Consider the following 15533-nt stretch of genomic DNA (forward strand, 5'->3'; position numbering starts at 1 on the left):
GTAGCAATCCTGAGATCACAACCCTGGAGGTCCTGCCCTTTAAGGTTAGCACCTAACTCCCTGAACTCCCTTTGCAGAATCTCATCACTCATCCAACCCATGTTATTGGTACCTAATTGACCACGATTTCTGGCTGTTCACCCTCTCACTTTAGAAAGCTGAGGACTCTCCCATCAGTGCTGCCCTCCAGTGTTCGACCAGCGGAATGACAGACTGGATTGCCGGGAGCTGTACCATCAATCTGAATGTCGCTCAGGGACTTGGAGTATACATGCGTTTCCTTGTGTAACGATGTGTGTGTTTTTTTTCTCTCTCTCGTTATTTTGAATGTATGTTATGCACTTGCGTCCCAGAGGAAAGCTGTCTCATTCAACTGTATCTATGTGTGGTCTGAATGATAATTAAACTTGATCTGATTTGAAATGCACCTTCTGTTCACCGGAAAGGGCTGTTTTGGCTCTGGGGCGTTGGTGAGGGAGGAGAAGGTAAAGGGAGATGTTACACCTCTGCCAGATAAAGGGAAACGTGCCAGTGGACTCAGAAGACTGAGTGGGATGTGATGGGATAGGTAGATGAGGGAGTCATAAAGAGCAGGAGCTTGTGATCCCTTTCAATAACCACATAGGTGAAAGTGTAGCAAGTGAGCTCACAGGAACACATGCAAACATTTTGGCCCCTGCGGTGGGGGAGGGGGAAATCATTGCCTTGCTGTTGCTTGTGCGTGGGAGGGGGAAGCTGGGGGCAGTTTGAGGTTCTAACTTTTAACTGTCATTCATTCTTTGGGGCTCTTTCTGTTTTCATGTGTGTTTGCGAAGAAATAGAATTGCAGGATGAATATTGTATACATTTCTCTGACATTAAATGTACCTATTGAACCCTGTATGTTAAGACAAGTGTTTATTGCTCCAAACGGCAAGTGGAAAGATTAAAATAATGTGCAAGGCCCTTTAAAAGTGTAGCAGATGAAGGCACAATGTGTAGTAGATGGGCACAATGTGGAGTGATTATAATCACTGGTGAAGATTAGCAGAGGGACATGTTTATTGAGATCAGTGTATCTCACACTTCATGATTTCTTAAAAAGGCAATGATTTATGACAAGTGTTACTGCTTTCTCTGACACTCATCTTATTTTGATCTTGTGCAGAAGCCCACCATTTCCCCACCCCCATATCAGATGGTGATGCAGCCAGTCAGAATGCTCTGCATGGTACATTTGTGGAAGTTTGAGTATTTTAGTTGACAAACCAAATCTCCTCAAACTCCGAAGGGAATAGAGCCGCTGGCTATATAGCTGTATCAATATGTTGTGTCCTGGTTAGGTCCTCAGAGATACTGACACCCAGAAACTTGAAACTGCTCACTTTCTCTACTTCTGATCCTTCCATGAGGATTGTCTAGAAGGTGCATCTAAAACTCTGAGTGTGGTCTTCAGGCTCTTGTACCTCCTCCCCGATGGTAGCAATGAGAAGAGGGGAAGCCCTAGATGGTGAAGGTCCCTAATGATGGATGCCGCCTTCGTGAAGCACCACCTTTTGAAGATGCCTACGATGGTGGGAGGCCTGTGCCTGTGATGGAGCTGGATGAGTTTACAACCCTCTGCAGCCCCTTTTCACCCTGCACATTGGCGCCTCCACACCAGGTGGCAATGCAACCAGTCAGAATGCTTTCTCCAGTACATATGTAGAAATTTGCCAGAGGCTTTGGTGACATAACAGATATCCTCAAACTCTGCAGCCTTCTTCATGATTGTATCAATGTGTAGATCCTCTGAGATGCTGAAGTTCAGGAACTGGAAGCTGCTCACCCTTTTCACTTCTGACACTGAAGACTGATAAGAAACATAGAAAACCTATCGCACAATACAGGCCCTTCAGTCCACAAAGTTGTGCCAAACATGTCCCTACCTGAGAAATTACTTGAGTTACCTGTAGCCCTCTATTTTCCTAAGCTCCATGTATCTATCCAAAAGTCTCTTAAACGTCCCTATCGTGTCCGCCTCCACCACCATTGCTGGCAGCCCATTCTATGCACTCACCACTCTCTGCATAAAAAACTTACCCTTGACATTTCCTCTGTACCAACTCCTCAGCACCTTAAACCTGTGTCCCCTTAGGGCAACCATTTCAGCCCTGGGAAAAACCCTCTGACTATCCACACAAACAATGCCTCTCATCATCTTATACACCTCTATCAGGTCACCTCTCATCCTCCGACACTCCAAAGAGAAAAGACCGAGTTCACTCAACCTGTTTTCATAAGACATGCTCCCCAATCCGGCAGCATCCTTGTAAATTTCCTCTGCACTCTTTCTATGGTTTCCATATCCTTCCTGTAGTGAGGCAACTGGAACTGAGCACAGTACTCCAAGTGGGGTCTCACCAGGGTCCTAAAGAGCTGCAACATTACCTCTCGGCTCCTAAATTCAATTCCACAATTGATGAAGGCCAATACACCGTATGCCTTCTGTCATGGTCCGGTCCGTGAAGTCCACATTCCGGTTCATGGACCAGTCCATCGATCCTTATTCCAGGTTTTCCGGTTTTCCCTTGATCTGTTGGTGCGTTAATTGAGACACATGATTCTCATTTTGGGCTGGCTACATATACAGCTCCTGGATTCAGCTTCAGTTGCTGGAGTGTTCCCTTCCCCATCCCCCTTCCCCCTGTAGCCCTTGGCTGGGCTACTTTTTGCCTAAAACCTGGCCTGCGACCTTGGCTATTCTTGCCGTCAAGTTCTACCGCCAGAGCAAGACCGGAGCATTGCTGTGTCTAGATAAGGAACTGTCTTTAGTTGTTTGAAACTGTCCCTTGTGTCCACGCCTTCGCTTGGTAGGTCCAGCTGTTTGCCACTACCTTGTGTTATGAACCGATTCCGTGTCCATGCCTTCGCTAGGTAGGTCTGGCTGTTTGCCACTACCTAGTGTTGGAAACCGTCTGTGTCCACGCCTTCGCTAGGTAGGTCCGCCCGTTTGCCACTACCTTGTGTTAGGAACCGTCTCTTCATGTTCAGCATTCTGTGTATGAGTCCCAGCCCTACGTCCTGTTCCCAAGGAGGGGTCCCGGCTCTGTGTTCTGCATTCCTGTCTCCCAAGATTCCCAAGGTTCTGTGTTCTGCGTTCCTGTTTCTCAAGATTACCGAGGCTCTGTGTTCTGCGTTCCTCTCTCCCAAGATTACCAAGGCTCTTTGTTCTGCGTTCCTCTCTCCCAAGATTACCAAGGCTCTTTGTTCTGCGTTCCTCTCTCCCAAGATTACCAAGGCTCTGTGTTCAGCATTCCTGTCTACCAAGTCCAAATCTTAGCTTCGTGTCCTCATCCAGTTCTGGTCCCGCGTCCTGCCACCACATCCAGTTCTGTAGCCTTGCCATATCTTGTCCTCGCCTAGATCAGCAGTCTGAGCCCGGGTCAACACCCAGGTTCTGGGTTCCTGTCCAGTCGCTGGCTCAGAGTCCTTGTCCAGGTTCCAAGTTCTCTGTTCCTCGTCCAGGTCCTGCATTCGTAGTCTAGTCCTAGACCAGGCCCTGTATCCTAGTCTCGTCCAGGGCCTGTGTCTTGTCCAGCGTCATTTCTTCCCCACTTCCCTTGCTTTCTTGACAAAACTAGTCCTGTTCCTAGTACTTCAGTGTCTGTGTCTTACATTTGGGTCCGCTTCCAGCGCCCCCCACCCCCATGACACTTCTTAGTCACGGCGTCAACCTGCGCAGCTGCTTTGAGCGTCCTATGGACTCGGACCCTCAGATCCCTCTGATCCTCCACACTGCCAAGAGTCTTACCATTAATCCTATATTCTGCCTTCAAATTTGACCTAACAAAATGAACCACTTCACACTTATCTGAGTTGAACTCCATCTGCCACTTCTCAGCCCAGTTTTGCATCCTGTCAATGTCCTGCTGTAACTTCTGACAGCCCTCCACACTACCCACAACACCACCAACCTTTGTGTCATCAGCAAACTTACTAACCCATCACTCCAGTTCTTCATTCAGGTCATTGATAAAAATCACACAGAGTAAGGGTCCCAGAACAGCTCCTTGAGGCATACAGCTGGTCACTGACCTCCATGCAGAATATGACCCGTCTACAACCACACTTTGCCTTCTGTGGGCAATTAAGTTCTAGATCCACAAAACAATGTCCCCTTGGGTCTCATGCCTCCTTACTTTCTCAATAAGCCTTGCATGGGGTACCTTATCAAATGCCTTGCTGAAATCTATATACACTACATCTACTGCTCTTCCTTCATCAATGCGTTTAGTCACATTCTCAAAAAATTCAATGAGGCTCATAAGGCATGACCTCCCCTTGACAAAGCCATGCTGACTATTCCTAATCATATTATACCTTTCCAAATGTTCATAAATCCTGCCTCTCCGGATCTTCTCCTTCAACTTAACAAACACTGAAGTAAGACTCACTGGTCTATAATTTCCTGGGCTCTCTACTCCTTTTCTTGAATAATGGAGCAACATCCACAACCCTCCAATCCTCCAGAACCTCTCCCGTCCCCATTGATGATGCAAAGATCATCACCAGAGGCTCAGCAATCTCCTCCCTCGCCTCCCACAGTAGCCTGGGATACATCTCATCTGGTCCCAGCGACTTATCCAACTTGATGCTTTCCAAAAGTTCCAGCACATCCTCTTTCTTAATATCTACATGCTCAAGCTTTTCAGTCCATTGCAAGTCATCACTACAATCACCAAGATCTTTTCCATCGTAAATACTGAAGTAAAGTAGTCATTAAGTACCTCTGCTATTTCCTCTGGTTCCATATACACTTTCCCACTGTCACACTTGATAGGTCCTATTCTTTCACATCTTATCCTCTTGCTCTTCACATACTTGTAGAATACCTTGGGGTTTTTCTTAATCCTGCCTGTCAAGACCTACTCATGGGCACGACTGGTCTCCTAATTTCTTTCTTAAGCTCCTTCCCGTTAGCCTTATAATCTTCTAGATCTCTAACATTACCTAGCTCCCTGATCCTTTTATAAGCTTTTCTTTTCTTCTTGACTAGATTTATTACAGCCTTTATACACCATGGTTCCTGTACCCTAACATAATTTCCCTGTCTCATTGGATTGTACCTATGCAGAACTCTACTCAAATATCTCCTGAACATTTGCCACATTTCTTCCGTACTTTTCCCTGAGAACATCTGTTCCCAATTTAAGCTTCCAATTTCCTGCCTGATAGCCTCATAAATCCCCTTCCTCCAATTAAACGCTTTTCTAACTTGTCTGTTCCTATCTCTCTCCAATGCTATTGTAAACGGGATAGAATTATGATCACTATCTCCAAAATGCTCTCCGACTGAGAGATCTGACACCTGAGCAAGTTCATTTCCCAATACCAAATCAAGCAGTCTCTCCTCTTGACGGCTTATCTACATATTGTGTCAAGAAACCTTCCTGAGCACACCTAACAAACTCCACCCCATCTGAACCCTTTGTTCTAGGGAGATGCCAATCGATAATTGGGAAATTAAAATCTCCCATCAGGACAACTCTGTTATTATTACACCTTTCCAGGATCTGTTCCCCTATCTGCTTTTTGATATACCTGTTACTATTGGGCGGCCTATAAAAAGCACCAGTAAAGCTATTGAACCCTTCCTGTTCGTAATGTGTGTTCTCCTAACTTCCCCTACCTGAAGTCCACAATAAATGTCCTGGTCTTTAACACAGAAACATAGAAATATAGACAATCTACAGCACCATACAGTATCTTTGACCCACAGTGCTGTGCTGAACATGTACTTACTTTGGAAATTACCTAGAGTTACCCATAGCCCTCTATTTTACTGAGCTTCATGTACTTATCCAGGGGTCTCTTAAAAGACCCTATTGTATCCACCTCCACCACAATTGCCAGCAACCTATTCCACACACTCACACTCTCTGCATAAAAATCTTACCCCTGATATGCCCATCCAAGCACCTCAAATCTGTGCCCTCTCATGTTAGCCATTTCAGCTGGGGAAAAAGCCTCTGACTATCAATACCTCTCATCATTTTATGCATCTGGATAAAAGCAGTGGTCCCAACATCGTCCCCTGTAGAACTCCGTTGGTAACCGGCAGCTAGCCAGAATATAATCCTTTTATTCCCACTCTCTGTTTTCTGCCTGCCAGCCAATGGTCTACCCACTCTAATAACTTCCCTGTAATTCCATGGGCTGTTATCTTAGTAAGCAGCCTCATGCGTGGTACCTTGTAAAAGGCCTTCTGAAAATCCAAGTTGACCACGTCTCTTTTGTCTACTCTGCTTGTAATTTCCTCAAAAAAAGGCAGGATTTTCCTTTCAGGAAACCATGCTGGCTTTGACCTATCTTGTCATGTGCCTTCAGGTACTCCATAATCTCATCCCTAACAATCGATTTCAACAACTTCCCAACCACTGATGTTAGGCTAATAGATCTATAGTTTCCTTTCTGCTGCCTCCCACCTTTCTTAAATAGCAGAGTAACATTTGTAATTTTCCATTCATCCAGTACAATGCCAGAATCTATTGATTCTTGAAAGATCATTATTAATGCCTCTGCAATCTCTCCAGCTACTTCCTTCAGAATCTCAGGGTGCATTCCATCAGGTCCAGGAGATTTATCCACCCTCAGACCATTAAGCTTCTGGAGCACTTTCTCAGTTTATTTTCACTGCCCATACTTCATTTCCCTAACACTCTTGAATGTCCAGCATACTGCAGATGTCTTCCACTGTGACTGATGCAAAATACGCATTCAGTTCCTCTGCCATCTCTGCATCTCTCATTGCAGTATCTCCAGCATCATTTTGTATTGGCCCTATATCTACTGGCGACTCTCTTTTACCTTTTAAATACTTAAAAGTTTTTTAGTATCTTCTTTGATATTAGTCGCCAGCTTCCTCTCATAATTCATCTTTTCCTTCCGAATTACCTTCTTAGTTTCCTTCTACAAGATTTTAAAAGCTCCCCGATTCTGTATCTTCCCACTAGCTCTAGCTTCCTTGTATGTTCTCTCTTTTGCTTTTACTTTGGCTTTGACTTCACTTATCAGCCATGGTAGTGTCCTTCTTCCCTTTGGAAACTTCGTCTTATTTGGAATATATCTGTCTTGTACTTCTGTCATTTTTTGCAGAAACTCCAGGCATTGCTGCTCTGCTGTCTTTCCTCCAAATGCCCCTTCCTAGTCAACTTTGGCCAGTTCCCCCCTCATCCCATTGTAATTTCCTTTATTCCACTGAAATACTGACACATTAGATTTTATTTTTTCCCTCTCAAATTTCAATGTGAAGTTGTTCATATTTCCCAAGGGTTCCTTAACCTTCATCTTTAGCTCTTTTATCATCTCCAGATCATTGCACAACACCCAATCCAGCACAGCCGATCCCCTAGTGGGCTCAACAACAAGCTCATCTAAAAGGCCATCCCTTAGTCATTCTACAAATTCTCTTTCGAGGTCCAGTACAGACCTGGTTTTTCCCAATCCACTTTCATGTTAAAATCCCCAACGATTATCATGACATTGCCTTTCTGACATGCCTGTTTTATCTCTAGCTGTAATTTGTAATCCACACCCTGGCTGCTGTTTGGAGGCCTGTATACAACTGCCATTAGGGTCCTTTTACCCTTGTCATTTCTTAACTCAACCCAGAGAGACTCTACACCTTCCAATCCTATGTCCTCTCTTTCTAATGATTTAATGTTATTTATTATACACTGAGCCAAACCACCCCCACTGCCTTCTAACCTATCTTTCCAATACACCGTCTATCCTTGGATGTTCAGCTCCCAATGGCAGCCATCCTTTAGCCAAGTTTCGGGGATGGTCACAACGTCATATTTGCCAATTTGTAGCTGAATGTCAAGATCGTACATTTTATTCCTTTTGTTGCATGCATTCAAATACAGCACTCTCAGTCCAGTATCTGTTGCTTTCTGTTTTAACTGCACTATGCCTCTATTGCCCTGTATCTCATACCACTGGCTTTGATTAAGCCTCATCTCCTGCCTGTTCTTTCTATAATCACTTTTGCACTTTATTTTTGTTTTCCCCTTCCTTAGCCCTATCGCTCCGGTTCCCATCCCCCTGTCAAATTAGTTTAAACCCTCCCTAACAGCACTAGTAAATATGCCCGCTAGGATATTGGACCCCTTTGGGGCCGTACCTCCCCCAGAAGTGGCCCCAGTTATCTAGGAACCTGAATCCCTGACTCCTCACCAGTCTCTCAGCCACACATTAATATGTCTGATCATGCTACTTCTGCACTCGCTAGCACGTGGCACAGGCAGCAATCCTGAGATTACTACCCTAGAGGTCCTGCCTTTCAGCTTCCAACCTAACTCCCTGGACTGTCCCTTCAGGATTGGGCGCCAGTCTTGTTGGATTTTTCTCAACCATTCACATCTGAAAAGTGCTGGCTCTCCACTTTTCAATACATAAGTTTCTAACTGCTGTGTTTGGCCTCCATATGTCACATTCATCTTCAGCTTGCCTTTGGAAGATAAATGTGAGGTCAGTGTAGAACAGGCTGATATGCCAGTATATATTAACATTAAAATAGAGGATGTTCTGGAATTTTTGAACAACATTGGTTTACATTTTGGTTATATTACATTAATCGTGAGGATTGCGTGATGTGGGTTTCTTTAGATTATTTATTATTTCTCTTCTTGGATCCTCACTTCTTTTATCCCTGAGTAAGTTAACTGACAATTTGGTAGTTAAACATACTATGAGAATTTGGGTACAATCCCAAAATACTTTGGCTTATTGAAATTTTCTCTTTCAAGTCCCATTTTTTCTAACTGTTTTTTTAAAATCTTCTATGATATATGTGGCTTTTAAGAAATGGGATAGATTAGGTATTAAATGCTTCCAGGATTTGTTTGTGGAGAGAAGTCTCCTTTCGTTTGAGCAATTGTCAGCTAAGTATAGCTTACCAAAAACTCACTTTTTTCGATACCTACAAATAAGAGACTTTTTACGGTCTCAAATATGTACACTTCCTAAAAGTCCTGATAAGAATCTACTACATGTAATTTTTAATTTGAAATCTTTTTATAATGGATCTATATCTAATATTTATAATATGTTGCTGGGAATAAGAAGTGAAATTTTTAAATTGGTTAACAATTCATCGTTATGCACTCACCACTCTCTCCTACAATTAAAGTGGTCCATAGGGCCCACATGACCAAGGGTAAGTTGTTTCACTTTTATTTGGATGTATCTCCTTATTGTGATAGATGTCATAATGGAGCAGCTTCACTCATTCATATGTTTTGGACCTTCCCGAGTCTTGGAAAATATTGGAAAGAAGTATTTCAAATCTTCTTGGTACTTTTAAAAATAAATTTTAAGCCTAATCCTTTGACTGCTCTATTTGGTATTGTTTGAGGAAAGGATATTATTTTGGAGAAATCTGATTGGCACATTTTGGCTTTTATTTCTCTTATGGCTAGGAGGGCACTCTTGCTTAGATGGAAAGATGTGGTTCCGCCCACTCACGTTCAATGGCTGCGGGCTGTGATGTCATGTTTAAATTTAGTGAAGATTCGGTGTTCAATTTGTGAATCTAATCAAGACTTTCAAACATTGTAGTTTTTTTGAACTATTTTCAAAACCTTTGATTTGCCATTGAAGCACAGATGGTGGCTAATAATATACTTTTTTCCTCTTTTTCTTCTTTACTAATCAGCTTCAGTCTTGGTAGTGGGTTAGTTTTTTTTTCCACAGAACAAATTTACTATATTTCAATATTATTAATTAATCAATTTGTATGAATATAGAGTAAGGAGTTTGTATGTGCGATTCAGTATAATGCATTTGATATATTTCTTTCTTCTTGAACTCTGTATTTTCCTATGTAGAAAATTAATAAAAATATTGAAAAAGGAAAGAACAACATTGGGATAGATGTCCCTATGGCTGGATGGGATAAATCACACATTACTACAGGAAGTGAGGAAAGAGATTGCTGCGTCTTGGTGATTTTTGCATCTTCATTGGTAACAGGAAGATTACCAAAAGACTGGAGGATAGCAAATGCTATTCCTTTGTCATCACCCTGGGAATTATACGTAGACCAGTGTGAGCTACATCTTCAGTGGGCAAAGTATCGGAAAGAATTCTTAGAGACAGAATTTACAAGCATTTGGAGAAGCATCATCTGGTTAGGGATGGTTAGCATGGCTTTGATGGACAGGTCACACCTCATAAAACTGATTGAATTCATTGAGGAAGTGCAAAGCAAACTGACAAAGGAACATCAGTCGATGTGGTGTATATGGATTCTCTACCCTCACTGTAGACGTCCTCCTGTTTTTCACATACATTTGAAATGCTTTGGCATTTTTCTTAAACCTACTCATCAAGGCCTTCTCTCGTTCTCTTCAAGCTCTTCTAAAGTCCATTCCTGAGCTCCTTCCTGACAATATTCAAAAATTGTTTCCCTGATAACAAAGTCAAGAATAAAAAAGTCTCTCTGCACTTAACAGAGAATAGGGTAGCACTTTCAGTGGTTGAGTCTTGGCACCGAGATCTCAAAGGTGCTGACAACTTTAGATCCTAGAATTGACAATAATTTACCAGGACTGGACTGTCACTGCAGCAGATGAAACATAATCAACAGTAGGCAATATTTGACCATTACATAATTCTAGACAAGAAGCATTTCACAACCCAAACTTTGGGAAGAAATCAATTATTTACCCTTTCCAGCTAATGAGGGCACTTTTGAACTTTTTAGGCACAATTACACAAATAACACAATTACAAGATTCAGGTCATATGAAGGAAATTGATCACTCAATTAAAGTCTTCCAATGTCATTCCATTTGTGGGTTGTTGTTTGTTCCAAATACACAAAATCTGTAAGCTATAATTTCTTCTTCTTTAAAACAGTCCAGAGTTGGCTGTAATTTGGAGAAAAATCAAATCTAGACAGAGACTTTTTTTTACCTCAGTGGCCACTTTATTAGGTACTATCTGTAAACCACCCCATCTAGCATCGACAAGCATTCCACTGTCAAAGTAACGGATCATATTTCTTCCCATTCTGATGTTTAGTCTGAACAACAACTGCTCCCCTTGGCCAGATCTGCCTGCTTTTATACATTGAGCTGCTGCCATGCATTAACGAGCAGGCACACAGGTGTACCTATTAAACTGGCCACTGAGTGTGTGATAAAATCATTTACATGTTTTGTAATTCCAATATGTCAAAGCATGCAACTTTACTTGTTAATAAAATATGATTAAAAATTGAAAGGTATTTACAATTTTTTGCTCTAGAAATTGCTCAATGTTGTGATGGCATAAACCCTCCTAAACTGAAAGTGAAACTTAATTACATTTGTTTCAAGAAGCTCGGAGGATTACGGAGAACTAAAACTTGAAACATTCTTGCAAGAGCAAAATGGGGAAAATCTATCAGATATTTGTGAAGGGGCTCAAAGGAGAAACGACCACCATTGATATTTCACATTCAGAAAAAGAATTCAATGAGATGAAGGTTCTGATGTTCAAACAGAAACTGCTGGAAAAATTGCCACCCAGAAAAGGTATGTAAGCAGGAAGTTAGATATTTATTCACACTCTTTAAAAGAAGTATTAAAAATCAGCTAATCTTGGATTAGAACAATTTTGTGCTATTTTCTGCATGTCAGCACCAGTATCTTCATTCCTTAGCAGGTTTGTAACATGATTTTTCTTGTAAAATTCCTGATCATGTGAACAATAATACTAGATACGAAGTCCGCTGCAGAAAGTTCAGCATTGTAAAAACATGACAGATTCTATTTGTCACTGAAGTAACCGGGTTTCCCTGAAACCATACTCTATAAATTGCTGGCTCTCTCACTGCATTCTTTGTTCTCATTTACTCGTATGGTTTACTCCAGTCACAAAAACAACCTCAAATGCTCTGTTATTGTATTGTACTCTCTTCAGAAACATTCCAAAAATGGTACTGCTGCAGCGAGCAACAGAATCTTGGGTGAATTGAAGGGAATACAGAAAGAATATCATGGATGAGGGTAGGGTGAGTGTAAAAATAGGTGTTGGATATGTAGTACAGACTCAGTGAGTCAAGCAACCTGCTATACTGTGCTGTATCTCAATTGCTCCTGAATTTTTCTTGCGGTTTCCAGTTTGCTGGTGAGGGAAGGTTGTTTGTCAATCTTCGTTATTTATAGTTTTTTTTTCTATAAATTCTATTGTATATCTTTTTTTTCTGGTAAATACTTGAAAGAAAATATATCTCAAGATAGTACATGGTGACATATCTGTACTTTGAGAATATATTTACTTTGAACTTTGAACACTCAAACTCCAATCTCAAGAACAGAAGGCTTTATCAGCTCTACCTACAACATCTAATTGCAGACACAGGGTCATAGAGCTACTTTCTTTGTATGTTAGTGGTGAGCACAGTTAAACAAAGAAATGCTGAGAGAGATAATTGTCCTTTCAGATACCTAAGGAGATAGTGTAACAAGACCAAAGCATGAACTTTTGAAAATAATAGGATGAAAATAGGTTAGACTACATTGACTGAAATTTGCACTCTGGTTTCCCCTAGATGTCATAAATCAGCGCTTGAGTGTATTACATCAGAACTGGATCAGAGTGTTACTGAACACTTTAGACTTTGTTTAACTTTGGGAATTCAGCATTCTAGAAATGAACTATTTAATTTTAAAATAAAAAAATGCTGGATGATTGTATTTAAGATGGATGGAGTTGTGGAGGAACTCAATGAGCCAAGCAGCATCCATGGAGAGAAATAGATAGTTGACATTTTGGGATGAAATTCCAACATCTGCAGTCTCTTGTATCTTCCTGAATGGAGTTATGTTTGTTTTCCTCTTTTCTTTTTTGTTTAGTTCAAGTGGATGACCTCCGTCTTCTCTTTGCAAATGATCAACTGGAGGATAATAAAACGTTCTCTGATTACAAGCTGAAGGATAAATCCACAATAATGATGGTGCTGCGTCTGCCTGGAGGAGAGAGATAATGCCAAGAATGCGTAGAATGCTGAAGCCATCACCAGATCTGCCGTCCCTCAATCAATGGGAATATTTACCTCGATGCTATGATGACAGAATGAAAATCCAGTAATAGGCTGCATATCCTTACCAGCTTTGTCTTTTAAAAATACTTTAAATTGACTCTGTTTGTACTTTATGTTCAGGTTAATTACAAGGTTTGCATTATCCATCAATTTTATTTAGTTTCCTTATTTGAAAACTGTACAAGAACTGGCTCTTTCAGTCTACGGTCTATTGGTGCAACATAGTACTGTAGTGGTTAGCGCAATGCTTTACAGTACAAGACACACAGGTTCAATTCCTGCTGCTGCCTCTAAGAATTTTGTTTTGCATTCTCCTCATGATCGCATGGGTTTCCTCCCACCTATCAAAGATGTACGTGTTGGTAGGTTGGTCATTGTAAATTGACCTGTGATTAAACTCAGAATAAATCTGGGAATTGCTGGGCACTGTGGCTTGAAGGGACTATTCTGCGCTGTAGCTCAATAAATAAATAAATAAATGAATGAATGAATGAATGATATTTGCTTTCTTGGGAAAGTCTACAGAAAGTAGTAAACACAAATTTATGTTATTGCAAGAAAATTCCTGATGATGTTCCAACAGTTGTTTCTTTGGTTTCAAAATAAATGTATCTTTATAACGCTTTCCATTATTGAAAATGATAACTTAAAGTTTACATAATGTGCCTTTGCAAATTGATGCCATGTTTTTATCTCATTGCTAATAAATATGCCTAATACTCTCACACGTACATGTAGCACATGTAAATTGCTTCTCAATATATCCTTCCATAATTATTATAGATAATATTTAATTGGACAGCAGCTAGTGAAATTAATGGATTTAGGTGTTGAATAATATGATAGAAATCATTAAAGATTTCTTTCAGGTTCAAAATACATTAATCAACATAAGACAGTGGCAACATAAAACACAATCATTTTACCTTCTAAAAGTGCAGATCATTTCACCATGACATTCAGGAAATGAATTTGATCAAATCTAATAGACAGACAGATAACTTCAGTAATAGATAAATAATTCACTATAGAACTATAAAAGGGCTCCATCAGAGGAAAGTGTATATGCAAAAAAACACACACACACACACACACAGGCAATCCAGGCAAAATATAATATTTGATTTAAGTGTGCAATTCCCATGGAGTTCAGCAATCCTTGATGTAATGTTCCAGTCAAGTTGAGTGGCATTTAAAAGACAGTGCTGGGCTCAGTGGTGTACAGGAAACACTATAAAACTGATCTCTGTATGTGTTGATGGCATGGGATTTACATGCATCTTCCCCAATCTATTCAGCTCTGAGGGTTGAATCCGTGATTGAAATTTATCAGGTTTGAGCCACTGTAGCGAATGGAGTGATGATTTCTGGTATTTGCTTGCCATTTGCAGCATGTACATCCAGGGTCAAGGCCTCAGAAAATCCACCCTGTAGTGCAGCAGTTAGTATAATGCTATTACAGTGCGGGTGACCCAGGTTCAGTTTCCGCTGTGGTCTGTAAGGAATTTATATGTTCTCCCCGTGACCACGTGGGTTTACTTCGGGTGCTCACACATCCCAAAGATGTACGGGTTAGTAGGTTAATTGGTCACATTGGTTTAATTGGTCAGCACTGGCTCGATGGGTTAGAATGGCCTGCCACCATGCCATATCTCAAAATAAAAAAAAATAAAAATAATTCCCCACAGGAAGGATGCAAAAGTAATAATTTTGGATGCCTTTTGTACCTGTGGTGAGCAAACTGATTTCCGTTGCATATTTTCCACTGTCACTGATCTGAATGTTATCTAATGTCAGTGAACTGTTAACATAGAACGTAGAACATAGACATCTACAGGTCATTACAGGTCCTCCAGCCCACCATGTTGTGCCGACCATGTAACCTACTCCAGAAACAGCCTAGAATTTCCCTACTGCATAGCCCTCTATTTTTCTAAGCTCCATGTACCTATCTAAGAGTCTGTTAAAAGACCCAATTGATCTGCCTCTGCCACCATCACCGGCAGTGCATTCCACACACCCACCACTCTCTGTGTGAAAAATCTACCCCTGACATCTCCTCTGTAACTACTTACAAGCAGCTTAAAACTATGCCCCCTCATGTTCGCCATTTCAGCCCTGTGAAAAAGCCTCTGACTATCCACACGTTCTATGCCCTTCATCATCTTATGCACCTCTATCAGGTCACCTCTGATCTCCTGTCACTCCAACGGAAAAGGCCAAGTTCACTCAACCTATTTTCATAAGGCATGCTCTCCAATCCAGACAACATCCTTGAAAATCTCTTCTGCACTCTTTCTACAGTACCTACATCCTTCCTGTAGTGATGTGACCAGAATTGAACACGATACTCCAAGTGGGGTCTGACCAAGGTCTTATATAACTGTAACATTACGTCATGGCTGCTGAACTCAATACCATGGTTGATGAATGACAACACATCAGACATCTTCTTAACAACACTGTCAACCTGTGCAGT

At 41.2% G+C, this 15533-nt stretch overlaps 1 protein-coding gene across 1 annotated transcript; it reads left to right on the top strand.

Annotated features, from left to right (window-relative positions):
- The first annotated feature begins 11314 nt into the window (after positions 1–11314).
- LOC140196401 (uncharacterized) lies at positions 11315–13779 on the top strand. Its single transcript, XM_072255544.1, has 2 exons — positions 11315–11543; positions 12867–13779. Exons 1-2 carry the CDS (start codon positions 11399–11401, stop codon positions 12995–12997), a joined length of 276 nt encoding a protein of 91 aa, XP_072111645.1. The 5' UTR covers positions 11315–11398; the 3' UTR covers positions 12998–13779.
- The last annotated feature ends 1754 nt before the right edge of the window (positions 13780–15533 follow it).

Source organism: Mobula birostris, chromosome 4, assembly GCF_030028105.1.
Source record: "Mobula birostris isolate sMobBir1 chromosome 4, sMobBir1.hap1, whole genome shotgun sequence".
NCBI classification, from domain to species: Eukaryota; Metazoa; Chordata; class Chondrichthyes; order Myliobatiformes; family Myliobatidae; genus Mobula; species Mobula birostris.

Bases quoted from the DNA above. Each gene is read 5' to 3' on its own strand.
- LOC140196401 (XM_072255544.1), top strand. From the start codon at position 11,399: ATGGGGAAAATCTATCAGATATTTGTGAAGGGGCTCAAAGGAGAAACG. The intron at 11,544-12,866 runs GTATGTAAGCAG...TTTTTTGTTTAG, and splicing joins AAAATTGCCACCCAGAAAAG to TTCAAGTGGATGACCTCCGT.